At 41.7% G+C, this 23,709-nt stretch overlaps 5 protein-coding genes across 10 annotated transcripts; 2 read left to right on the top strand and 3 right to left on the bottom strand.

Moving 5' to 3' along the window:
* Nucleotides 1–482: 482 nt before the first annotated feature.
* Nucleotides 483–1,535, bottom strand: LOC131207442 (uncharacterized). The gene is made up of 3 exons (XM_058200054.1): nucleotides 1,430–1,535; nucleotides 786–1,359; nucleotides 483–499 (listed from the first exon to the last, which is right to left on the bottom strand). Exons 1-3 carry the CDS (start codon nucleotides 1,520–1,522, stop codon nucleotides 483–485), a joined length of 684 nt encoding a protein of 227 aa, XP_058056037.1. The 5' UTR covers nucleotides 1,523–1,535.
* A 537-nt stretch (nucleotides 1,536–2,072) lies between these two features.
* On the bottom strand, nucleotides 2,073–2,720 carry LOC131210537 (large ribosomal subunit protein mL43). Its single transcript, XM_058203797.1, has one exon. The coding sequence runs from the start codon at nucleotides 2,706–2,708 to the stop codon at nucleotides 2,136–2,138; it is 573 nt and encodes a 190-aa protein (XP_058059780.1). The 5' UTR covers nucleotides 2,709–2,720; the 3' UTR covers nucleotides 2,073–2,135.
* A 368-nt stretch (nucleotides 2,721–3,088) lies between these two features.
* On the bottom strand, nucleotides 3,089–5,368 carry LOC131209401 (translation initiation factor eIF-2B subunit epsilon). Its single transcript, XM_058202460.1, has 3 exons — nucleotides 5,354–5,368; nucleotides 5,073–5,274; nucleotides 3,089–4,994 (listed from the first exon to the last, which is right to left on the bottom strand). The coding sequence occupies exons 2-3, from the start codon at nucleotides 5,169–5,171 to the stop codon at nucleotides 3,111–3,113; spliced, it is 1,983 nt and encodes a 660-aa protein (XP_058058443.1). The 5' UTR covers nucleotides 5,172–5,274; nucleotides 5,354–5,368; the 3' UTR covers nucleotides 3,089–3,110.
* Nucleotides 5,369–5,723: 355 nt separating this feature from the next.
* Nucleotides 5,724–6,872, top strand: LOC131209994 (tRNA (cytosine(38)-C(5))-methyltransferase). Its single transcript, XM_058203175.1, has 2 exons — nucleotides 5,724–5,858; nucleotides 5,923–6,872. The coding sequence occupies exons 1-2, from the start codon at nucleotides 5,771–5,773 to the stop codon at nucleotides 6,855–6,857; spliced, it is 1,023 nt and encodes a 340-aa protein (XP_058059158.1). The 5' UTR covers nucleotides 5,724–5,770; the 3' UTR covers nucleotides 6,858–6,872.
* An 883-nt stretch (nucleotides 6,873–7,755) lies between these two features.
* Nucleotides 7,756–22,400, top strand: LOC131211132 (serine/threonine-protein phosphatase 2A 56 kDa regulatory subunit epsilon isoform). 6 transcript variants are annotated; one of them, XM_058204491.1, is made up of 9 exons: nucleotides 7,756–7,862; nucleotides 15,609–15,664; nucleotides 16,028–16,428; nucleotides 16,694–16,893; nucleotides 16,988–17,182; nucleotides 17,259–17,449; nucleotides 18,441–18,774; nucleotides 18,850–19,079; nucleotides 19,275–22,400. In XM_058204491.1, the coding sequence occupies exons 3-9, from the start codon at nucleotides 16,290–16,292 to the stop codon at nucleotides 19,657–19,659; spliced, it is 1,674 nt and encodes a 557-aa protein (XP_058060474.1). In that variant the 5' UTR covers nucleotides 7,756–7,862; nucleotides 15,609–15,664; nucleotides 16,028–16,289; the 3' UTR covers nucleotides 19,660–22,400. The 6 variants fall into 6 exon arrangements, with proteins under 6 accessions (XP_058060474.1, XP_058060475.1, XP_058060479.1 ...); XM_058204492.1 differs by lacking the exon at nucleotides 15,609–15,664 and having other exon boundaries at nucleotides 7,761–7,862; XM_058204496.1 differs by lacking the exons at nucleotides 7,756–7,862; nucleotides 15,609–15,664 and adding an exon at nucleotides 8,689–8,796.
* The last annotated feature ends 1,309 nt before the right edge of the window (nucleotides 22,401–23,709 follow it).

Raw genomic sequence — 23,709 nt, 5'->3', positions numbered from 1 at the left:
ATCTCGGAACAGCTCAAGGTGTCGTTGCTTTGTAACGCCTTCCAGTGTTAAGTCAGCCATGCGAAGGTAAATCTGCTCGGTGTCTGGTAGGGTCGGTTGTATAACTTTGGGACGAAAAATAACTAAGCCCTCACCATGGTGTTTGCCCTTTGACTGCATGCAAACGGTTCTACTGGGTTGCCCAACATCAGTGCCTGCACTGGATGCTTCATTCTGTAACCGCTGACGTTTTGATACTCCGAGCGTAATTGATTGAAACGGTTCTACGATTTCTTGCTCGGACGAAGAACTTTGATTGGATTGGTTGAGGGTTGGCTGTCGATCGCGAGATCTAGTTAACTTTGAAGCGACCTCTGCCGCACTGGAAAAGTTGGTTTTCATTTGTTGTGAAGATTTGGCATACTGGTTCGTCCCTCGAAACACTTCCTCGTCATTGTTGTCATCGGAGGAAGAAGTTGATGAGTATTTTCGAGGAGTTTCGCTTATAAGCTTCCGGTCGCTGTTTTTGGAGACCCGGGAAGAACGGCGCGTTTTGTTTTTCTTCATTCTCGCACACTGCTCTAAGGCTTTTTCGTACATTTCCGCTTGCATCGGTTGCTGGTCCGTGGGGCACCGTTGTTCAGTGGATTTCGCACGATCAACTCGCTTGCGGGGGATTGTTTTTTTAAACACTTTTTTCCTGGTACGATGATTGGTGGTCTGTGCGGTACGAGCGATGGGCTTCGATTGAGGTGACCGTTTATTGTCTATGGAACATGTTGGATTTAACGCCATTTCCGTTATACTATATCGCCGAGAAGGTGCCTGTAACGAGTATTGATCGTTCGCTAGCTTTGTGTCGGAAATGTCTTCCATTGAATGGAAGCGTACGTTGCTAGTAACGGCATATTGTTTGATCATCGTGGTCACCTTAACTCGATTGCTAATTTTTTTGTTCGATCGTATATACTGTGCCGTGTCTACCGAATACTGCGAGTCGGCATCGGCGTCGGCGTCCATGCACGTTTCAGTCACGGTGGTAACCTTCTTTTTGTATTGAACACTTAGCTGACTTGAAATGCTATGCATTTGATTTCGCAGCCAATTTTCAACCTTTTCGTTGCTCACCATCGCGAAATCGCGGTCCTCCAATATTTCCTTCAAACCATTCACCTCCCACGCTCGCTTGCGTGAAGAAACGGTCGACTTCAGCTGTTGCTTGATATCTTCCTGATTCTCGTCCACGCTCTCGTTCTGCGATGAAGCTTCTTCGACGTCACTAACCGAACTTTCAGGATCCATTTCTTGATCAAGCACATCGATTACGGCGTCAATATCCATGGCGTTTTCAAGCTCCTCAGCGTGGCCTTTCTCGTACTTCTGCGAGCCATAATACATATGATGGACGCGTTGAAGTGTGTGCGATTGCCCAGCAAACCAACATGCTTACCTTCGCGAGCTCCCTCCAGCAGCAGTTCCTTCGCCCAAGCTCCTCATCAGACGGAAGGACCTTCTCCAGCTTCGTTGTTTTAGAATCAGACATTTTAAATGCAAGCCTTACATACTATTCAGCACAGAACAAACGTGCTAGCATTGAAAATGCTCTCGCGAAAGGAGACAACAATAAAACCGTCGAACGAGAAGCCAAAGCGGGTATTGTTAGGCTACCATTTAACTGATGCGATCGTATGTTGACAGATAACGGGTTCGATCCAAACCAACTAGTGCACATAAACATCGGAATTGGCCATCGACATCATATTTCCAGCTTTTACTAAAACACCGTCTGCACGAACCATTAACTTCGTTTAGGCAGAGGAATATTAAACGTATCGCATAATGTTAAAAAAATGGAATAGCTCTCGAGCTATGCTATGCATTCTGATTTGTTTGAACTAAGATATCGTTGCCATCGGCATATCCTTCTAAAGCTACAACTTTCGATTAGCAAGTTCTGCGTAACGTGACTTTTGACAGCGTAACGCAACTCACAGAAAAAACGTAAATAAACCGGTTTAATTTAAGGTCCCAAATGATTTTGCAATTTAAACTAGTTATGAATGAAACGCTAAAAATCATTTTATATCCAAGTGTGTTCTTCGAATTACTGTTTTATTTTTAGTCTACAATAACTAACTAAGAAGCATACAGAAACACTAATTGACGACATCCGTTGCTGATTCTCCACTTTTAGACGCCTTTTCTCGGTGCGCCTGGTACAATTCCAAAAGCTTTTCAGTAGCACTGGGATCAGTGATTTTAAGTTTGGACAGCTCTTCGGAAGGAAACTCGGTCGTATTGGCTGAATGATGACGATGCGTGAACGGCGTCCACGGACCTTGCACACTAGGAACGTCCGTATGCCATTGTTTACGTAAACGCATTTCTTCAGCGTGTCCGTTTGACTGTTTCAATACCTGAACCCATTTTGCGATCTCCTCACGACTGTGGTTACGACAATTGATCCAACTTCGCTCGCCATTCAAAAATTCCGCTGATATTACAGCTGTGCGATGGCGACGCGGCTTGATGTACACCGCAACACCCGGATTCGCACGGCTGAAATCCACCAACTCGTGCTCGAGAAATTCCCGCATGCCCTTGCTGGACCCGCTGCTTTTGCAGTACTTCAGAGTAATTCGCTGCAACTGGCACACGTACCGCCCAATTCCGTTCTGCAGTGGTGCCCTTGGGAACCCCGATTTAAGAAATAAATGTGCGTTCGACATGCTTTACTCCAAAACACGAACAGCGAAAACGAATAACGTAGCTGTTGTCAAAGTAGCGTTACTGACGTTACCGTTATGTGCTTTGACCTAATTGAACGTGTTTGTTTAGAAAATGCAGAGAAAAGAACAAAACAAAACCATCAAAACATTGAACAGTGATGAATAATTGTAGACATAAATAAGTCCGATAATAATATGTATCGGCAACTCAAAGTCACAATTATGACGATATGCTCTCCAAAATGACTCTACATCAGCCATGAAAATATTAAGCTTCTATAAACATTTACGTTAATTCGTTGACGAATTAGGCAGTGATTGGTATTAGACATAATTTTCTGCCGTTTTAAATCAAGAAGATTTTTTATTGCCTCATTCTAGGTATTCAACATCGTTCCGTCCTCACTCATCGTCTTCTTCCCCATCTTCGTCGCTGGATTCGTTTAGCCAATCCACCAACTTGCAGAGTGCCTTCTTCAGTGATTCGTCGTCCAAGCCTCCGTGCCATTCAATAATAACATCTTCTCTCACCAAATCACTCTCGTACAGATAGTGCACCAGTTGTGCAATTTTACTGCGGATCGTTTCGTTCGATTGACTCATCTCTTCGAACGCTTTCAAGCAGTCGAGCATAGCATCCTTATCGCGAATATAGTTTTTAACAACAACACCAAAGTATCCTAATATTTTGCGCAACGTTGCGACAGTGTTCGTTTGAACGTTTTCCTGCAACATTAAAATCTGTAAAATAGCTTTCACTACATAGAAATTAACCTCACTCAGCGACATATTGTATGCATAGCGCGATGAATTGATTTCCAGTATCAAATACTCTGCATTGGTTTGCTCCGCAAAACCTCGTTTCAGCGATTCAACCACTTCCGATAGGAAAATGTTCGCATCTTCCTGTACAGGAGATGCTTCTCCAGACTCGGATTCCTCGTCAGATGGCTCGTAAATAGATGGAGAATACGCTCTTTGCAGCACCGAGAGATAGGTCGGTTGATCGAACAGATTAGCTTCGTTTTCGTCATCAGAATTGGAATCTTCATCGTTTTGTTCATCGGGCACTGTGAATGCGCGATCCGCCAGCTTTTTCGATACTCCAGCCCATTCGCTTTCCGGTGCCGTTGCTTGTACAAGGAGCTTGACGATTTTCATACCGGCGGGTATTTCTACATTTGCTCCCAGTACTGTGCCATCCAAAATGTTACAATTGGAACCAACTAATGCCCCCGTCCCGATCAGGCAATGATTCAGCACGCACCCGTCCCCAACTTTAGCGCCTTCAAACAAGAAACTGTTTTCAATTCGACATCCTTTTCCAATGGTACAGTTTTTACCAATCGTCGATTGATGAATGTACGTATCTTCATCAATCGAACTATGCTTATCGATTACCAAATCGCCGACCAATTTGCTGGAACGCGCCAGTCGCACATCACCATGGCGATAGATGTTGTTCCGATAGCATTTGTAGTATTGAAGGAACTGGCTGATGCCCATATCTGGCACTAACGGATACACCCAACGATTGATGACGTCCAAACTTACCATCTGGTAGCTCTGCCAATTATTGACGCGCATGGCGTACTCTTCCCGCGCTAACTTGCTCACGTAAATGCGGCTGTTTAGAATTTCTTCATTGATTAGCACGCCGCGAACAAAGTCATCGCGCGTAAGGAAATCAAAATTATCAGCAAACAATGGTAATGCCATATGACTGCACACTGCAATCTGGGGATCAAGAATTCCGTGGCATACTGTCACATCACGATTGGTGAGAAACATCTCGAGTGGAAGCTCAAAGTTGTCTTTCGTTTGCTGCTGGGTCAAACGTTGATGGAAGAGCAAACGACGCGTCGAAGGTTCCACCGCAATCACCAACTCGTTACCTGTCCGCATACCTGGAACACCTTCTTTCAGAGCAATCGTCATCACGGCACCATTATCCACTTTCATGAGACGCTTGTGCTCATCCAGCAGCAGTGCCAAATTCGCATTCGTGATGCTTTCAATGCCCAGCAGCAGCACGTTGCCACGAATGATGTGTTTGGCGTCTAAATCACGCAACGCTTCTCCCAGGTTGCGACACGAAGTTGAGCTGATGATGTTAATAGACATGTTAATAGACCAGGTGCATTTTTCGCTTTGGCGCTGCTGGATGTAACGCTTGACTTCGCCGATGTGGTTGCTGCAAAACATGATGACCTCTTCCACTCCGTTTCGGCTTAACGTTTCGAGCGTAAAATCGACCAGCGGTACATTTACGATTGGCAGCAAAGCCTAGTCAGTAAAGTAACGATTTATGATGATGTTCTGAACGATAAAACCTCTAGAAATTTGTTTCCCAAACAAACTTACCAGTGGCGAGGTACCAGTAAATGGTTGAAAGTTTTCATTGTACGAATCGCCAATTATTATGGCTTGCCGAACTTCCTTTTTATCCATCGATTTGCTCATGTTGTTAAAACTGGTGATACACAGATACGCGAGAAAGTATAGGTTGACAAAATGAACTTTTTCAGGCACAGCCGAATTTCAACTCCCTTTCAGATCTAATGATCTGGAAATAGAAACATTACATTAATATATTTCGATAATAATATGATTTTAATATTCCTCAATTCTGCGTAAGTACATACCTATGAAGAAGATTGCTACGTTTGACAGATTCGAAGTTGTTGGTTGCTTTCTCTGATGTGGAATACACTTATGTTATTGGACTAAGCCTACCGCAATAAAATATTCTGAAAAGATGGACAAAGGCATTCGTTGCGGGGCCCTGAATATAGATAACCATAACTATAAATACACTTAATTATTTTCTTGAAATAAAAGTTAGCCTATTGCTATGTGCTCTATTCTCCCTGTTAGCCGTTCCCCTTTAAGATCCAGAAACTGTGAAACTATACCACATTCATCTCCCTAAGGAGTGAATATTATTTTCACTGATGTTTGTTGACTTCACGACTGTGGCACGCTGTCAAGTAGACAGTTGCAGTTGACGGATCAGTTTGCTTGCAAATAATTTCTTTCGACCACGATTCAGGACCACGAGAATGGATTCTGCGACTTCGAAACAAAACAGCGCGTTCAGAGTGCTGGAGTTGTTTAGTGGAATTGGCGGCATGAGAATGGCATTAGAGAGTTTGTGAAAAAACCACTGCTCAATCAGTTACTCCAATCTTAACAACGCTCTTCGTATTTGCAGGAACTGGTAAACCGTTCGAAATCGTATCTGCGATTGATATTAACCAAATATGCAAAATATGTTACATGCACAACTTTGGAGAACAAGTCGTTCGGAATGGAAATATTCTTAGTTTGACCGCGAGCGGTATAACAAAAATGCGAGTCGATACGATACTCATGTCTCCCCCTTGTCAACCTTTCTCGCGAAACGGAAAATTCAATGATTTGGACGATTTCCGAGCCAAGCCATTCCATCACATTTGCGCGCTGCTTGAAGATATACCAACTGTACAGTTCATTCTGATGGAAAATGTAAAAGGATTCGAAACGTCCCAAGCATGTGCCTTGTACAAGGACCGACTGCAGAACGCTGGCTTCATCTACCAAGAATATGTACTGTCTCCACACCAATTTGGAATACCAAACACTCGTCACCGATATTACTGTATCGCCAAACGGAAAGGAAGTTATTTTAAATGGAATGCTGAAGGAATCATTTCGCAACCTCCCAATGCCGTTGCAGTACAACCGGTGAATATTGGTGAAATCACCAAGGATTCAGAAGCCACTGAATCTTATCTGCTGAAAGAGGTGACTCTGAAGAGACATTTACAGATTATGGATATCTGTACATCCGAATCGACCAACTCGATGTGCTTCACGAAAGCTTACACCCATTATGCCGAAGGAACTGGGTCGGTGTTCTCTCCGCTTTCAAAACAGGAATTTGACAACATATATCAAAGTGCTACGAAGGCTGTCGAAGACGACGAAAAACTTGAATTACTAAGGACACTACGCGTTCGGTACTTTACTCCACAAGAAGTGGCCAAATTAATGAGCTTTCCCGAGTATTTTTGCTTTCCTGATTCGGTAACATTAAAGCAACAGTGGAAATTGCTAGGCAACAGTGTAAACGTTCATGTTGTAAGTTTTTTACTTGAAGAACTCTAGTAAACAAAAGATAATAATTAATATTGGGTGTAGCAATTAATTCGTGCGTTTTTTTGCGACATTTGTAACTTAATTACAACAACAAAACGTATGACTACCCTATTGAAAGTATTGTCCGTCGTAAGCTGCTACTTTCTCCCATCTTTTAGGTAGTACGTCGATTCAGCGATCAGCGATCCACTCAGAGACCCATTTTTCCCAGAGTGCTGCCAAATCGTTAATCATGTAACGGAACAAATACTAGTCCGAAAGAGCAACATCTGGTGAATTCGGCGTCCGGCGTTTTCGAGAAAGGTTTTGACCGGTTATGGGATGTGGGGTCGAGCGTTGTCATTTTCAAAAATCAGCATATCGTGTGTTTTATAACATTCTCGTCATTTTATGGCCAAAGCATTGCTTCAAATGCATTTATTGTTGTTGATGGGGTTGTTATTCAACAATTTCATTAGGTTTTAAAAGCTCAAAGTACACCACACCTTTCATCCCACCATATGCACATCAGAAACGTTGCAAAGTGATTATTTCGCTTAGGTTGCGATATTTTCTAATGCTTAAGTGTTGTTTACAATTTAACAAAAGAAAATCTATAATGCGTTAGATGCGTAACGGGTATTGGCATCTATTATACAACCGCACAAATAATTGCCTAATAATAATTATAATAATCCTCAGCGCTTAAATTCCATGCGTTTCTAATTTTGGAGTCTAATTTCGAAAATTCGACGATTGCGTCAAATTTGAATGTCAAACGGGCGGAGCTAGAAAGAGAACCTAAGGGACGGGCGAAATCGTGTGAGCGAGACAAGTGCGACCGGCGAAAAACCGCCCCAGAGCGGACGAAAAAAGTCGTAGTCGTCGATGAATATGTTCCGTAGGAACGACCTGAAAAAGAGTGAGAAAAAAGTGTGAAGGAAGAAAGGCAGTAATCGGTAGCAGACGAGTTCGTACACGTCGGTTGCTAACTCATCTGCAATTAACTTTCAGTCAGTCGATTACCGGTGAAAAGTAAGCTCTACAGAATTTGCAGAACGCGTAAGTCAAAATAATGTCGCAACAGTCGGGTCGGACAGGGTGCTGAAAAAACGGCGTAGCTGCTGCTCTAGGTACATGTGTGGGCTTGTGTGCAGTGTGTAAAGCAATGTGTTCCTCACTGTATGAGTGTGTGTACCGTATTGCGAGAATACTTGAAGAGAGCTTGCAAATGTACGTCTAGCGCGGTGGATTGGAAGAAAAAACATTTTACTCGGAAGACTTATTTCAATGCACCTATCGCGTGACGTCTGTCTGTAGTATTATTGAAAAGTGATTTCATTGTTCGGAAACGGCTGTCCTGAGTGTGGCGCGAGACGTTGAGGGTGCCAGATATCTTGCCGTGGATACCACCGTGCAGTGGCTGATTCCTCTGTAGTAGGAGGTGGTAGACTGCCTATGCAGCTGTGTAACGGAAGTGTGTGCGATTGAAAAACTGCGCCTTCCACGACAAAGGTGCTGGCTGCCGGAAATGGTGATACTCGTGACATGCTGTGGTTTATTGATTTAGAGGGGGATTCGGAGGGTTTTTGGCTAGCCGTTAAAGCTGCCAGGAATGGTTTCCACCATGTCGGCTGAAGGAGAACAAGCGAATGAATAATTCTCAAGTGACTGTGCCCGCTTTCAATGCTAAGGTAGTTTTTGTGTATTTTTATGCTGTAAAGTAAGTGTGTGTGAGTGGTCGGAAAAAGTGTTGCGTAGGCTGCTTCGATCGGGATGTAACTAGAACCGGTTTAGAGAATCACATAGCCTCTTCAAAACGCCGGGATTGAGGAATTCGTTTTTAGTTATCAAATAACTGCTACTGATATGACAAACGATAACTTTATCGCTGCTCCGGAAACGAATACAATCGCAGGATATCGGGCGGCGAGAAGTGGCGATCGAAAGAGCGAGCGAGACAAGGAAGGTTAGTGTGGCTCTCATATCTTTAAGTGGTTGTTTCGTAAAAATATTCGTATGTGTTTGTGAAGATTGGTTGAGCGCGTCATCTTTTCTCCTCCCCTAACTCTTTTTGGCTCACTCCGTGCGTAATACACAATGTTCTCTCGCGTTTGCTCGCGTGCACGAACACATCTATAAGTCAAGAAATTGTATCAGCCTCATCGGGAACACGAACCTCTCATACATGCTCAGCCAGACTTGTCGTAATTTTAATCCGAGGGGAACTCAGCGAACCACCGTTTGGTCGGACAGATTCGTGGTGATGTGATGCTTCTTTAGCTGCGTACCTTTCTTTGGTGTGCGTGATTAGCTGTGATGAATGGTCGAATAAGATCAAAAGTGTTCGTTTTCGAGCATTGCCGCTAAAAGACACAATTCGTCACTAGTATCGGTGACAAGTATGCTTGCAGCGGCAGAGAAAAGTGAAGATATGACAGGATTTAATGACTGCCAGCTTTCCAGACAAAACCAATCATAGATCACGTCTACGAAAACCATCCATAGATGTGGCAGGCAACGGAGGGATTCAACTTGATCGTCTAATATTCTAACTTAAATAACTGTTGCCGTTGCAGTTGTCACTCGACACTGCCTTAGGGCATTCGAATAATATCAAAAGCTGCACTAATTTAATTCTATCATCTTGACAAAGTGATAAAGTAACTTCCTGCAATTCGAAGTAAATAAGTAGAGTTCGTTTGAAAGAAGTTAATTTTTGTCGACCAGCTTTGCAATTTAAGATGTTTTGGCTGTATTTTCTGTTTTGTTTGTTTCTTAGTTTTGAAGAAAAAAGTATAACGGAAAAGGTGTGCTTATGCAAATAAAAAATTTCTTTTATATCAGAGAAAGCGTTTTGCGCTGCCCTCGCGCGCATTGTGACTTCAGAGAGCAGTTGAATCGTGACGACCACCATGGGTCGTTAATTTTACTGTGGTTTCACATATTTTCTTTCTGTAGCCGTGCGTCACATTGTAGCCGAATGACCGCGCCGGTTTTCTTTAAACTTCCGACGAACACACACTCTAGCAGGTCTTCTCTGTAATATGAAGCAGCAGCGCGATCGTGTTGATAGTCATCTGCGAATGAATTTTATGATAAATAGTTTTAGTAGACGTCTAGCTAGCTAGTGATTTTATGTATTTGGTTGTATAAGGTCATGCAATAACCTGGGTCTGGATACTATAGACTCAAGAGAAGAGAAAAGATTTTTCCTGTATCAAGATACAGGAAAAATCTTTTCTCTTCTATAAATGGACCGTGAACAAATGGCGAACCAACCGTTCAATATCCTTATAATTTCGTTTATTTCGGTTAAGCTAAATAGTTTATTGAGAAAGCCCAAACTTATACATTTCATCCCTAATCGGATACCACAACAATATTCACCTTTGTTGTTTTACTGTAAGAAATCGATGGAGATCATATCGTTATTCGCGTTAGCCATTTAATTTTCAACAAAAAGATAATACCAAAAAGAGAGGTTCGACCGATAGTCGCCATAAAGTGACACACGATCAAACAAATTGAGCAATTTGTTCTTCAGTCTTCGCAACTAAAGCAACAAGCTGGAGCTGTGTCTGAATTCAAGAAAGACATGGTTCATTGTTCAAACGACTCTTGTTAATCGGATTTATTTTGTGTGCAAAAAATTTATCTTATTTATAACCACGTTTTCCACGATCACAGTTTGTTGATGCTAATCGTATTTATTTATTAAGCTTGCTTTGCTCGTTTTACTTCTTCAGCTGCTGTTGTTGGGAAATGGCTGTCAACAAAACCGTACCACGGTGAGCTAGTTTTGCCTACGCTGGGGCAAGAGATGGGTTCTTCCGTATCTCTTTCTCTCTCGCTCTTTTTTCTCCCCACTTTTCTGGTGGAGCTTATCGAATGAGTGGTGTGGTGAGCGCCTCCATCGCTCAATTCGCTCCGCCATTTTGATTTTTATTTACATATTATTGGGAGGAAGTGTTTGAATCGCTTTGCGAATTATGGGTTGCTACTACTCGAGTGTCAGTATGCGCCACCGAGTTCTTGTGATGAGGCGGTTAAGTGTCGCGGCCGCTGTTCGTCGTTTACTCGACCCCTGCTGAACGCTGAACAACATTTTATGCAGTGCCACCGCCTCGTTGCTTGTGAACCGATTCGTGACCACCGCGATTTGCTCCTTTTGTTCGACGATGCAAACCGGTTGTAGTGTAGTGTACAAGCTTTTCGATTCAGTTTTTTCCGGCTAGTACGTTGCAGAATGTGGCGAATACGTGCATGCAGTGGAACGTCCATGCCGTGACAGGAGTGTGGAAAATATCGCTTATGTTAGGTTTGTTCCGTATCGCTAGCCTTACTCGGATCCACTCAATTGCAGTGGGATTAGTAAGGTCAACCGTTCGCACGTACTTCGCCTAGGTCGTCGCTATTGTGTGTCGCGAAAAGCGTAAAAGTTTGCATGCATATTATAAAGGCTCTCGGTTGTATGGTGCTTTGTTGCGGGTGGTGTGTGTTTCATTCGCCTAGCCTAACAAGATTATCGGACGTGGAACGACAAAAGGAAATTTAGTAGCAACATCGCTCGCCTGAAGAGTTTGGTTGCATTCGGCGAGAGAAAATGTGGAAACAAACAGAAATTTCCATTTGTGGCAAAGTTAAGTTTGTCATGTGAGCAGTGTGTAGCCCAATCGCTGTGTTGTGTGTGTCTATCATCCCGTACTGGTGATCCATAACCTTGCCTCGCTGTTCTCGTCCATCCGTTCTATTACCGCGCACAATACGGCGCCGTAGGTGAGAGGGCGATGAGGTCGTTCTCTGCCACACCGATGGTCATGAGGCAGCAAAAATAAATGAATGCACAGCGTGGTGGTTAATAAAGAGCATTTGAACAGCATACAGGTTTGCGGAGAGACTCTTCGATTGTCCTTCAACGTGCTGGAAGTTTACACAAATCAGTAGTTATTCATTAAAATCTGCAGCGGCGCATCACATCTGTCAAAATCCGTGTGCCTTTTGTACGATGATCAGTGAGTTCAGGTGAGTTCCTGAAGTCGGTTCCTTCAGATACTTATTTGACAGCTCAAGTAATGATGTTAGTGCGCGCGGAGGTTGTGTTTGTGAATTTTGAGTGTCGCTTTGATATTTAGAAAATTCTCAAAAGATACGAAATTATTTCATAGCAAAGTACTGAAAACTCGTAACTCGTTTTTTGAGAACAACGATTGCAACTAGTGAATAATCAGTCTGGGAAACAGCATTAGGAAAGGCAAGAAAATCGAACAATGTACTTACAACCCACATTGGAAACATTTAAGGTTCATGAGCATGGTTCATCCGCTAGAAGCAATAGTGTGTTAGTATGATAAGTGTCACCCGTTACTTCTTAGTGTACACTTTTATTTTCCATTTATACGTTTGCTTACATACCCTTACACCCGTACTCTTCCCTCTAGTACTTATTCTACTTTTTTTTTCCATGCTAGTTGGATACTAATTTCGTCTATTTTCTTATTTGATTGTGGCTTTCGCTAAGCCCAGGATAGACATGAACGATTGGCGAATCAGAGTCTACTACTTTCATGCACATTTTCGATCATAACCTACGCAGTTCCTAGCTACGCTTGCATCATTTGTTTCTCATTCCGTTTTTCAACATTGCTATCGCTCATACTGATGCGATTGCTTGTTACGGCATTTAGAATTTGTTGTGAATTACAAGTGGAACTGTAGTAGGCCGTCTTAGATTATATGGCTTGAGAACGTAAAAAAAAAGTTTAGAGAATTAATAGGCAGCAGCCGCCAAAATTTTAAACTTTGTTTGAAATTTGTTTTCTTTTAGATTTATCAAATCAATAACTTGTTTGAAAATGTATTAGCATGGATTTGTTGTTTGTGGTTTACTGTTGGACGTGTGTTTGGACGAATTTTAGCCGCAAGTTGCACATTAACTACGTTTGATTGCAAAATCTGCTGTGGGATTGACTATAGCAATACTGTTTAAGCCGGGTTTGCTCGCTACATTACATAATCAAGCAAAGACATACTGCGTGAATTAGTGTTGGCGACGGGGTTGTTGTTTGCATATTCAGTTTTTATCACTACAGTTCAGCAGCTGTAAGATATCGCGTCGGAGCACTGCAATCATGGCGCTTGTCACTAACACATTCTCTCTTGGAACACCTGTGAAATTGTCAGCGATCTTTGTAGTACCATTACGATCAATGTCTGCTTTGCACGGGTCAAACGGTTTATGATTAAAAAGATTCGTAATAGAGATCCAGTGATCGCGAATTGGTAACCAAAGTCGCAAGTTACGTTATATGCTGATCATAACGTCATTGTCATTTACACATAGTAAGGTTTGAACAGACATTATCACCTATATGCACTGTACGTCAGTTAAATTTTTAACTACCGTTACCTGAATTCGTGCGAATTAGATGATATTTTAGCATGACGGTTCGTTCTATGAAACAAGTAAAATCTGCAGCAGAAAGCGAAATTACACCGTACATTGTACAAATATATTTTCAATTGATCTTTGCGTAGCCTTCGTCTATCCACCCACATGGTGCTTTTGCATGTCTAACCACGCCGTCGTTATTCATGAATGCAATAATATTAGAATACCTGGCGATAATCGCCCATAAACCGTAGGTAGTTCTCAATCTTATTCCGTTACTGTCGTTAGTGACCTACTGGGTACCAAGGTTTTAAATTTTATCTTGTTTTTAAAGTTGTTTTTCAAGAATGTTCATTATAAATCAAACTTTAAATTTTTGAACGGTTTTGAATATGTGTTTCATGTGTGGTGATGTGGAAATGTTCTAAATTCTGTGCCGATCTTTTATGTCCTTCGGGCAGAACAAATGGAGTCATTTAAGACATTCAGTCATACAGACCCCAGTGTGATAATGTGTGTGGCTATTTATGGTTGATAAAATAATGCATGGGTAATGCTCATGGAATTGTTTGTAAAAGACATTACTTTTTGCATACATGTAATACAAAAAACATTGTACAAAACTTCCCTTTAGATATTCATGTTTGCTAAAGCTCAAGTTGTAACTTTAGTTCATTATTTATTTGAATAACAATGCCAACGAGATTGGACTCAGCGTCTTTCGAGTTCACGACACTCGGAGAACCGCCGATCATGAGATGATATTTTTGTAAAGTACAATCACCTATTTTTAGATGCTCCTATCGACTCGTCGAAATTAGCCTGTTTTTACAAATTTTAGAGCTCTTAGAAACTCTTAGTAACGCGCAAACAGCTTCTTACGTCCTAGCTAGGCAGTCTGACCGATGCAAATTGTTACATTTCGTCAACCTCTCGAAGATCACAATACTATGTTGAAATTATTGAAAGCTTCTCCTCGACCTACGGGTCCATGTCCTGGCCTTTACATCTGGACCTTTTAATGCTGTGCGAGAAGAGTGTATTGTGTCAGCCAGTCTAAAGTGTTACGTTTGATTAGATGACGAATGTACAAGTTCACGGTCATCGCACAAGTGAATTAGGCCGGTGATGGAATGATATTCCTGATGTACAGCATGTGATGGAATGATATTCCTGATGTACAGCATGTGATCGGTAGAAGGAAGGCAGCTGCGTGCAAACGAACAGGTGATGCTTAGTGTAGATTAATCATTGACCTTTTTCCCACCATCGACCGCCGCCGATTTGCATGTATTTAACCATTGAAAATTCCTTCTCGAATACATTCTGTTTGATATGCCTAGTTTTCACCGCCACAGGCAGGCGTCGTTTGCGAAATAATTGCAACACAAGCGAATGTTCTGAACAATAAGCTCTAATTTGGAAATGCTCGATTCACACACGAATCTTGCACATTCCGTTTTTACCCTATCGATTGCTAGTGGGAATCGTCGAACCCATCTTGCTGGTGATTGTTAATTGATTTAGTGCTGTTGATTTGATGCTCGTGTAAATGTTTCGTCACCTTCTCCGATCGTTTGATCGAGTTACAAGGCAAATATTGAAAAGTGCGAACATCAGAGCAGCTTTAAGACAACAGAGTTGCTAAAGTATCGGTTTCTTGGTGCAAAGAGCGGCGATCTCCCCATAATTCGTAGCGTCAATACGTTCGTAAGTTTCAATCTGTACGACCATGAAGAGCACAAAAGAAGGGCCAAGAAGTCAAATTAGTTCTGGCTACCAACATTATTAAGACTAGTTGAGTTGCTTTCTTAGAGTAATAACTTTCGTCAGCCGATTGATACACAGCAGCAACAATGAAAGCTCAGGGCACGATGAAGCAAGGCAGTGCATCGTTTTTCGTACCGATAACTTCACTTATTATGTTAATATGCTATCAATTTAGTGTAAGGTGATAACTATGTTAAATTATATTTTGTAAAAGATTGTAAAGATCATATTAAATGTAATATTTATAATTTGAAATCGTCTGATGTGACCAACAATAACTTAATCCATTTTCATTTATTTTCTTTTTCAGATGAATACTGAAATATCGTTTCTTCCTTCGTGAAATGCTCTTTACCAAAAAGTGAAAATGGTGCACAAATCGATGCGACACTGAACACACGAAGAATGATGATTGGAGTAATTAACAATTACTGAAGAATGGAAGATGAATGGAGTATTGTGGCAAATTTTGAAATGTTCATATGTGTGTGATATTTGCAATATTTGCAACAATTGAAGACAGTCTAAGAAGGACTCCGTCAGTTAGAGTTGGACTTTCCGATGCGCTTAACGAATAAATACGAAAATTTATTACTAATATGTTTGTTACTGTTTTATAGTTACTCTGTGCAGCCAGTCAGTCAGCACACAGAAAACCGGGGAAATGGTGGTTGTGGTGTGACACTAGCGCCTACAAAACTGTGTTCTGAAGGGATTGACGGAGGACAGTTTTAGCAGTCACAATTAATCGTGTAGTGAACGAAAATTATATCCCGTTAAGTTCTACCGGTGCTTTTGGTTGATGTACTGGTTGACGTACTGGCACGGCTGTGGATCACAATCAACAAAAATCATTCGTGCAGAAGTCATCAGTTTGTGCTCAGTATAGTTATGTGGTGCATAGTGTTATTGTAGTAAAAGGGATAAGAATACTAAACTTGCACCTTTCGCGACGACTTTGAAGCGTGTGTTTCTAAATACGATTGATAGTACTAGTAGTGGAAACTAATCCCTCCAACATTTTTGACTTCTGATGTAGGTCGTGCTAGTGCGTTAAGTGTGTGAGATAGCTCGTGTGGGGCGCCCTCATCAACATCTAGAGTGAACCCGACGGAGTGTATGCTGCAGCTTGCGACGCTGGTGGCGACCACTACTAAACTCATTTGAACATCTTGTTGACTAGCTAGTGCACGAAGGGCTCCTGCAGACAACACGAAAAAAGATCCAAATAATTCATAAAGCAGAAGTAAAATATAGAAGCACAGCGGAACAACATAGCACTGCAACCTGCAGGCCAAACAATGTCGGCTGGGACCTTCGTAGATCGAATCGATCCGTTTGCCAAACGCTCGCTCAAGAAGAAAAGCAAAAAATCTCAGGGCTCATCACGCTACAGGAATTCACAAGATGTCGAACTGCAACAGTTGCCATCACTCAAAGGTAGGTCAATACGAGGGAAAGGTGCGTAGGTTACGGGTGCTATTCTCGATGAAAAGCACTCAGTGGCAGGAAGTGTATGAAAATAACCATGCGTATTAAGTCGTGAATATGCACTCGGTCACAGTGCTATGGAACCTTCCATTTCTTCTGTTTTTCGATTGTATCGCAAAGCTATTTCAATTAGTATCAGGGAAAATTAGTAAAGTTGTGACATATTAGTTTTCGTTAAATATTTAAATTGGTTAAATATTTTCCGTCTTTTTAGTGGATTGTTCCAGCTTAGAGCAAGAGGAGTTGTTTATCCGCAAGCTGCGACAATGTTGCGTGTCTTTCGATTTTATGGATCCCTTGTCGGATCTGAAGGGGAAAGAAATCAAGCGGGCCGCCCTAAACGATCTGTCAGCGTATATCACACATGGCCGTGGCGTACTGACGGAGAATGTCTATCCGGAGATTATCAAAATGGTACGTACGGTTTGGTATCGATGCACTATAGATGCTGATCTGGAGTATGCGTATTCAACGGTATTATTGATCGGTTTTACTTTTGCACTTGCAGATATCGGTTAATTTGTTTAGAACCCTGCCGCCTAGCGAAAACCCTGACTTCGATCCTGAAGAGGATGATCCCACCTTAGAAGCTTCTTGGCCCCATCTGCAGCTGGTGTATGAAGTTTTTCTTCGGTTTCTTGAATCAGCCGACTTCCAGGCAACATTCGGAAAGAAAGTCATTGACCAGAAATTTGTACTACAGGTATTGTCGCAATCGTAAAACTGTATACATTTTATTGCAAATAATGATAATTTTATGATTTTTTATGCTTTTCCAGCTTTTGGAACTGTTTGATTCCGAAGACCCGAGGGAACGCGACTTTCTGAAAACCGTGTTGCATCGTATCTATGGGAAATTCTTAGGATTACGTGCTTTTATTCGTAAGCAAATTAATAATATATTCCTACGTTTTATATACGAAACGGAGCACTTCAACGGTGTCGGCGAGCTCTTGGAGATTTTGGGAAGGTAAGATTGCAATTTTAAAAGGGCGCCGCACATATGCTATACGGTAGGACGACTATGCGACTATTTTGTTCTTACGAACCTAGTATACCTGTCCACAATATATAGACTCAGGGTTCGAATGCTTTAAAGAACATGTACGACTATTTCTGACATTTTTATGTACTGTTTCTTCCTTTTGGTGTTTCATATTTAACAGTTAAAACAAACCAGATATTGATGTATTTGTTTTCATCTTTACAAATTGTTTTAGTTTAGGGATTATTTCGTTACAAAAACATAGAAAGACTTTTGTGTGTTTATTTTTATTTTTTTTATTCATGTTGTTAAAAGTATCAGAACAAGATTGAAAATGAGTTCAAACATTCCATCGCATTTAAAGATTCAAAGCTTCTAAGCTTAGCACGCTTTCGAACGCAACACAACACCCGTGTTCAGTACAATGCATATGTATTCCCCGAATAGAAACACGCACACGCAGACGAACGCTCAATCCGTGCCTTCCTTTGGCACTCTTGTATTTTCTCATCCGATAAGCGAGAGAGCAGTTCGTGGTGTACAACACACAGAGCAGGTGCAGAGTTCGTCATGAAATTACTATTCGAAGTGCTATTTGACGTGCGAGATGATGTTTAGTGCGCATGTGCTAATGGCAAAAAATTGATTCATAAAATAAATACATAATACCGCACAGATTTGAAAACCCAACTGTCATGAAACGGACGTTGAGTAAGGTTAAGGTTTTACATATGCTTTGTAAGACAATTTTCAGCAAAATTTTGGTTGGTTTTAAAACATTTGCAAAATTCCAACCCATCTCATTATGTAAAGAGCATAATTTGTTCGTTGTATTGTATTTGTTTTGTTGTGTGTTGCATAGTAAAATATATCTGATAAGTTCAATAGGAAATATGTTTAATACTCAGATCAAATTATTCCATATGGTCTTGCTCGGTCCGTAGTAATTTGTTTTTTTTTTCTATTTATCCCACAGTATAATCAACGGTTTTGCTCTACCGTTGAAGGCAGAACATAAACAGTTTTTGGTGAAGGTTCTGTTGCCATTACACAAGGTAAAAGTGCTGTCCCTATACCATGCGCAACTCGCTTATTGCGTGGTGCAGTTCCTCGAGAAGGACGCCTCCCTGACCGAACCAGTAGTGCGGGGTTTATTGAAATTCTGGCCAAAGACATGCTCGCAGAAGGAGGTGATGTTTCTAGGGGAGATCGAAGAGATACTGGACGTGATTGAGCCGCCACAGTTTGTCAAAATACAGGAGCCGCTGTTCCGACAAATCGCCAAGTGCGTTTCCAGTCCCCACTTCCAGGTATGTAAAGAATAATGCAGGAGCGTAGAAAAAAAAATATCCGTGTAATTCATAAATTACTTTGTTTTACTCCAGGTGGCCGAGCGAGCACTCTACTTCTGGAACAATGAATATGCAATGTCGCTGATCGAGGACAACAATGCCGTTATAATGCCAATTATGTTCCCAGCGCTCTACCGGATCAGCAAGGAGCACTGGAACCAGACGATTGTTGCATTGGTCTACAACGTTCTGAAAACTTTTATGGAAATGAATTCGAAGTTGTTCGACGAACTAACAGCAAGCTATAAGGCGGAGCGGCAGAAGTAAGTTTTCGACACCCCCTGGTTCGGTGTCTGCTTGCTTGTTGTTGATGCTTTCAATAAATCATTTCCTTAGAGCATTTGCGCCCAATACGTCCTGCATCACTTATCCTGTTATTTTTTCTTCCTTCCTTTATATCTGTACTACTACAATTGCTCTACCCGATGCCGCTTCTAACTCATTTTCGGAATTGGCAGAGAAAAGCGACGGGAACGAGAGCGCGAAGAGCTGTGGAAGCGTCTGAATGAGCTCGAGATATCGTCCCGTGCGCCAAATAAGGATCAAAATCAGCTCGCCAATCAGTCGGCGGGAGGGCTAATACAGGACAACACGCCGCTGGTTGGTGGCACCGGCAATGTGCAGCTAAATCCCAACCAGCTAACATCACCGACCGTTACATCAACATCATCATCCTCGTCGCCCTCGTCGGCAAATTCGACTGGCAATAACAATAACAATAGTAGCGCAGGCGGCATCAGCTCTCAGCCTCCGGGGTCCGCTGGTGGTACCGGTTCCGCCAATGCACTCTCCGGCACCTCCCAGCAGCATAACTCGTCTGCGGTCGAGGCGGGGGCCAAGTGATGTACTGAATAATATTTTTTCTAAAATCACCAACTTCAGTGACATGCATACCAAGGTACAGCAACACGCACGAACACGCAGCTACTACACACATGAATATCATGTACACTGACCGGCAAGCCAAAAGGGAAACACATGAAAAGAAAGCGGCTCACGACCATCTCGCCTCTCAACATTTGTAGTACGATATACTAACATTCGATCGTTAAATGAACGTAATAATATTATCACGAAAAAAAGCAAATTCAATCATTCTAAACAAAGGCATTAATTACCCTATTGTTAAACACAAAACAAAACTAGTGGCGAATAAAACTAGTGGAAACAAGATGCAAAGGCAAGTACACAGGATAATAATGCAAAAACAAATATGATAAGATTCGATATGCCTCCCCCTGGGTGCGAATGGTAAATATCGAATCATATAGCCTAAATGCAGCTGCCGGAGTGTGGTTTGCGTTAAAGTGTTTCGATGCAATCCCTTTCTCGCCTTACCGACTTTTCTTGCTTGTTGCGATTGGTTCAATCATTCAGTGTGTGGTGGAAATATTACTTCATCTTGCCCGTGATTGGCGTTATAGAAACTATGTTTGTAACATATCTACTTACCAGCCTTTTCTATCGTTATTGATGGGGAGAACGTAAAGTGTCAGAGCCTTGTATTTCACTCGGAAAACAGTCAAAAACGTTCCGATCGTTAAGGGGGTTATACTATGTGTTTGCGAGAGCCGTACAATATGGCGAATGGTTAGGTGTACATACGACAAAGTGCTAAACCGTGTTTTTTCGAAGAGTGCTCCTTCGTTTATTTGTAACATTCTTTCTTGTTCCGAAGAAATTAAAACCAACCGGCAGCTGCTATTTGTGGCTTGTTGTTTAAAATCATCGCTCAATCATTCGAACGATTCGCTCCAACGGCTTGCTCGCCGTTCAAACCAACAAAAGTACTTCTCGTGATAACCTCTCTAAAACCAGTTCAGACAACTTTGCATTCATTTTCGTTTTGTGCTTTTGATTTTGTTTGGGCGTTCGGGCGAAATTACCAAAATGCAAATACCACAATGATATGGCCCAAAAAGACTTTCAAAAGAGTAAAATAAATGTTGATGAAGGAAACCAGAAGAAATATATACAGAAGATAAGAATATATATATATAGAAGATCCATAACAAATTACATGTGGCCGAAACACAAATAAAACATGCCCAAAGTGTACAATTCTAGTGGAATAAAATAACTGTTGGCAACCAGATAAACTAACACACACGCTTTACCACCGGGTTTTCAAAAAAAAAAGCAAAAAGCCGCAAGAAGATAATACAACCGTAGTGGCGATATTGGAAAAAGTCTAATCGTCGGAAACCGTAGGAAGAAAAACCTTTTCATTTGCATCTAATCATAAAGCACACATCACCAACCAACCACAACACACACAGGCACTTAAATAGACACATCAGCATCTCCCAATACGCAAAGAGAGTAACAAATGTGCCGCATCAGCTATACAACCAGCAACAGCCGGACCGGACTGGGACCGGGTTTAGCTGGCGTTGCTTCGATAAATGTATCGAACACACTACTGTAGGGTGTAAATTAAAACAAAAATCCAGGTCAAAGTATTGGGAATTTAAGAGAAAACTAAAAAAAAATCGAGAAAACATATTTAGAACAAAACAATGATGATAAAAGGTTAAAAAGTATCCAGCAGATACCATACACACATTCACAAAAATACACCGAAGTATGGGAAAATACTGAAACAACCGTGCTTAATATTCTAGACATAGTAACAATACTAAAAAGGGGCGACACTTGCGGGGGATTTTGATTAGGCGCTCGTGTGCGGAGCAGACGGTGCGCTGCTGTGCCGGTGGGTGGTGAATGTAGTACGCGAAATAACTAGGCATGGCGCATAAATCATCGTATCACTAAACAACAAACGCGAAGAAACACAAAACTAAAATCATTGGAATATGTGCACATACCACCACCACAGTGATGCAAATAGAGGATACATCACTTGATAGCATGCAAAAGAGAGTACACAAAACTGTAGAGTGCAGTGAAGCTGAAGTTAGAAATTAAACCCACACGCTGGTAAACGAGCAGAAAAGGAAGCGGTGTATTTGTTGTAGTTATATGAATAATTATAAATTAGTTATTATTATTCGCGAAACACGCTAGGCAGTGAGAATATGGAAGAGAAGATCGATTCTTAAAGAGAACAGAACACTTTTTTTGTTTTGCATAAAGGGCAATGCGGTTTACCACTGGCAAAAGCACGCGACAGGGCTAGAACGTGTTTGTGGCACAGATGATGTGGGTCGGAGTGTGATTTCCGTGCGCGTGTTGAGTAAGAACTAGCGAGTGTCATGCTCTGCTCTGTGACGACGAAAAGGCTGGCTTTTGTTGTTCGTATGGTATGCGTGTTTGGGTGTGTATGGGTGTGCGTGTATGTGCTCGAATGGGTCGCTCGCGTTAACTGTTGGCCGTTTTTAGCAATGATGAAATTCACATCGTTGTGTACACGATTTAAGTAAAGAAGCAACTAATAGTGAGCAATGTTTAGAGGGAAAACAAAGCATATTTCCGATCACATCCTGGCTCCTTCCACCTTAATGCAAACATGAGTGACAAATAGACAAAGGAGAATCATAAAATATCAAGTCTTAACCGCATTCTCTGTGCACGATATGAACTATGCAAAGCATAATTGTCGGGCGCCCTATCTCAAGAAGTGGCCCCCCTTCTTCTTGTAGCAAAAGAAATCGCATCGACGACGCAACAGACGAACGTGTAACGGCTAGGGCAAAAAACAAACAAAAAATACATATGGCCGGTAATCCTACGATGATTCGCAGTTCAAATGAATGAACGATGAATGTAAAGACATTTCAGTTTAAATTTTGTTTTTCATTACACTCTCAAACGATCGGTTGACCGATTGCTTTCCTAACTTAACCCACTTTTATCTTGTCATCATCAATTTTTCCAGTTGATATGTTCGTTTGCGAAACAAAATCTACGAGAGCAACACCCGTTCTTCTGTAAAACGGTGGGATATTGCCAAAAACAAGCTTCTTTGTGTGAAACCTTCACTTCTATTCCAACCCGGTTCATCGCAATAAAACACGCGAATTTTAGACTCTGGAGACACGAACACGTGAGCAACCACAAGCGGTCAGTGACGAGGGCTAGTGTTGCACGCAAATCATCCCAAACACTTGCGGTCAAAACATACAAAATTTGAAAGGTTTTACCTTTAGAACATCAGTGCAGAGAGCAGTGAACTCAAGCACTGATTCAAAATTCGTATCCCAAATGAGCCCACATTCAGCGTATTTTGCGTATGCTACGCTACTATACGTACGGTTGGTCTATCGTAAAGAGCAAATTTTGTGAAGCGTCGCGTACATCACGCAACGTTTAGGCGCGGAAGCAGAACAACGTGTAGCAGACATGAAGCGTAGAAAAGAATTTAAACAACCCATTGCGGTTAATTAATCTGCTAATAATAACACTAGTACTGTACTCAGTAAAGCGGAAGCAATGAACACACAGATGAATGCATCAATAAAAATCATGAAAATGAAAAACGGATGTGGCGAAAATATGCCTACATTTTCAGCGAAGAACGGTTGGAACGAACGGCGGATCTTTTTAATGGGTATGTAACGATGCTGCTGATGATGATGATGATCGTGTGGATCGTGTAGGTTCTGGTGGTCTGGTTGCTATGGTGCGCCATCTACGTGTTTCCTTTGAAGTTCAAGCATTGACAGTTGCAGAGCAACCTTTGGCATTGCACTACTCTTGAGCCGTATAAATTGACTCAATTTGGGCAAGCTCATTTATTTCGTCCGTATAGTGCTCATTACCGTTCTGTTTTCGTACTATCACCTTATAGTGCTGTGGGTGACGTTTCGCGCTCTGTGTTGTTTTGTCTTCTTCGTCACTTGTCATTTCCGAGGGCCCATCGATTATGTGAATGATGTTGTATTTTTTATCTAATCCGTCTTCTTTGTGCTTGCCCGACATTTGTTGATTGAA

This window comes from Anopheles bellator, chromosome 2 (genome assembly GCF_943735745.2).
Source record: "Anopheles bellator chromosome 2, idAnoBellAS_SP24_06.2, whole genome shotgun sequence".
Lineage (NCBI taxonomy): Eukaryota > Metazoa > Arthropoda > Insecta > Diptera > Culicidae > Anopheles > Anopheles bellator.
This window is presented reverse-complemented; position numbering and strand designations above follow the sequence as displayed.

Bases quoted from the DNA above. Each gene is read 5' to 3' on its own strand.
- LOC131210537 (XM_058203797.1), bottom strand. From the start codon at position 2,708: ATGTCGAACGCACATTTATTTCTTAAATCGGGGTTCCCAAGGGCACCA.
- LOC131209994 (XM_058203175.1), top strand. From the start codon at position 5,771: ATGGATTCTGCGACTTCGAAACAAAACAGCGCGTTCAGAGTGCTGGAG. The intron at 5,859-5,922 runs GTTTGTGAAAAA...TCGTATTTGCAG, and splicing joins CATGAGAATGGCATTAGAGA to GAACTGGTAAACCGTTCGAA.
- LOC131209401 (XM_058202460.1), bottom strand. From the start codon at position 5,171: ATGAGCAAATCGATGGATAAAAAGGAAGTTCGGCAAGCCATAATAATT. The intron at 4,995-5,072 runs GTAAGTTTGTTT...TTTACTGACTAG, and splicing joins TTACTGGTACCTCGCCACTG to GCTTTGCTGCCAATCGTAAA.
- LOC131207442 (XM_058200054.1), bottom strand. From the start codon at position 1,522: ATGTCTGATTCTAAAACAACGAAGCTGGAGAAGGTCCTTCCGTCTGAT. The intron at 1,360-1,429 runs GTAAGCATGTTG...TATGGCTCGCAG, and splicing joins GCTGGAGGGAGCTCGCGAAG to AAGTACGAGAAAGGCCACGC.
- LOC131211132 (XM_058204491.1), top strand. From the start codon at position 16,290: ATGTCGGCTGGGACCTTCGTAGATCGAATCGATCCGTTTGCCAAACGC. The intron at 17,183-17,258 runs GTATTGTCGCAA...ATGCTTTTCCAG, and splicing joins ACCAGAAATTTGTACTACAG to CTTTTGGAACTGTTTGATTC. The intron at 18,775-18,849 runs GTATGTAAAGAA...GTTTTACTCCAG, and splicing joins TTTCCAGTCCCCACTTCCAG to GTGGCCGAGCGAGCACTCTA.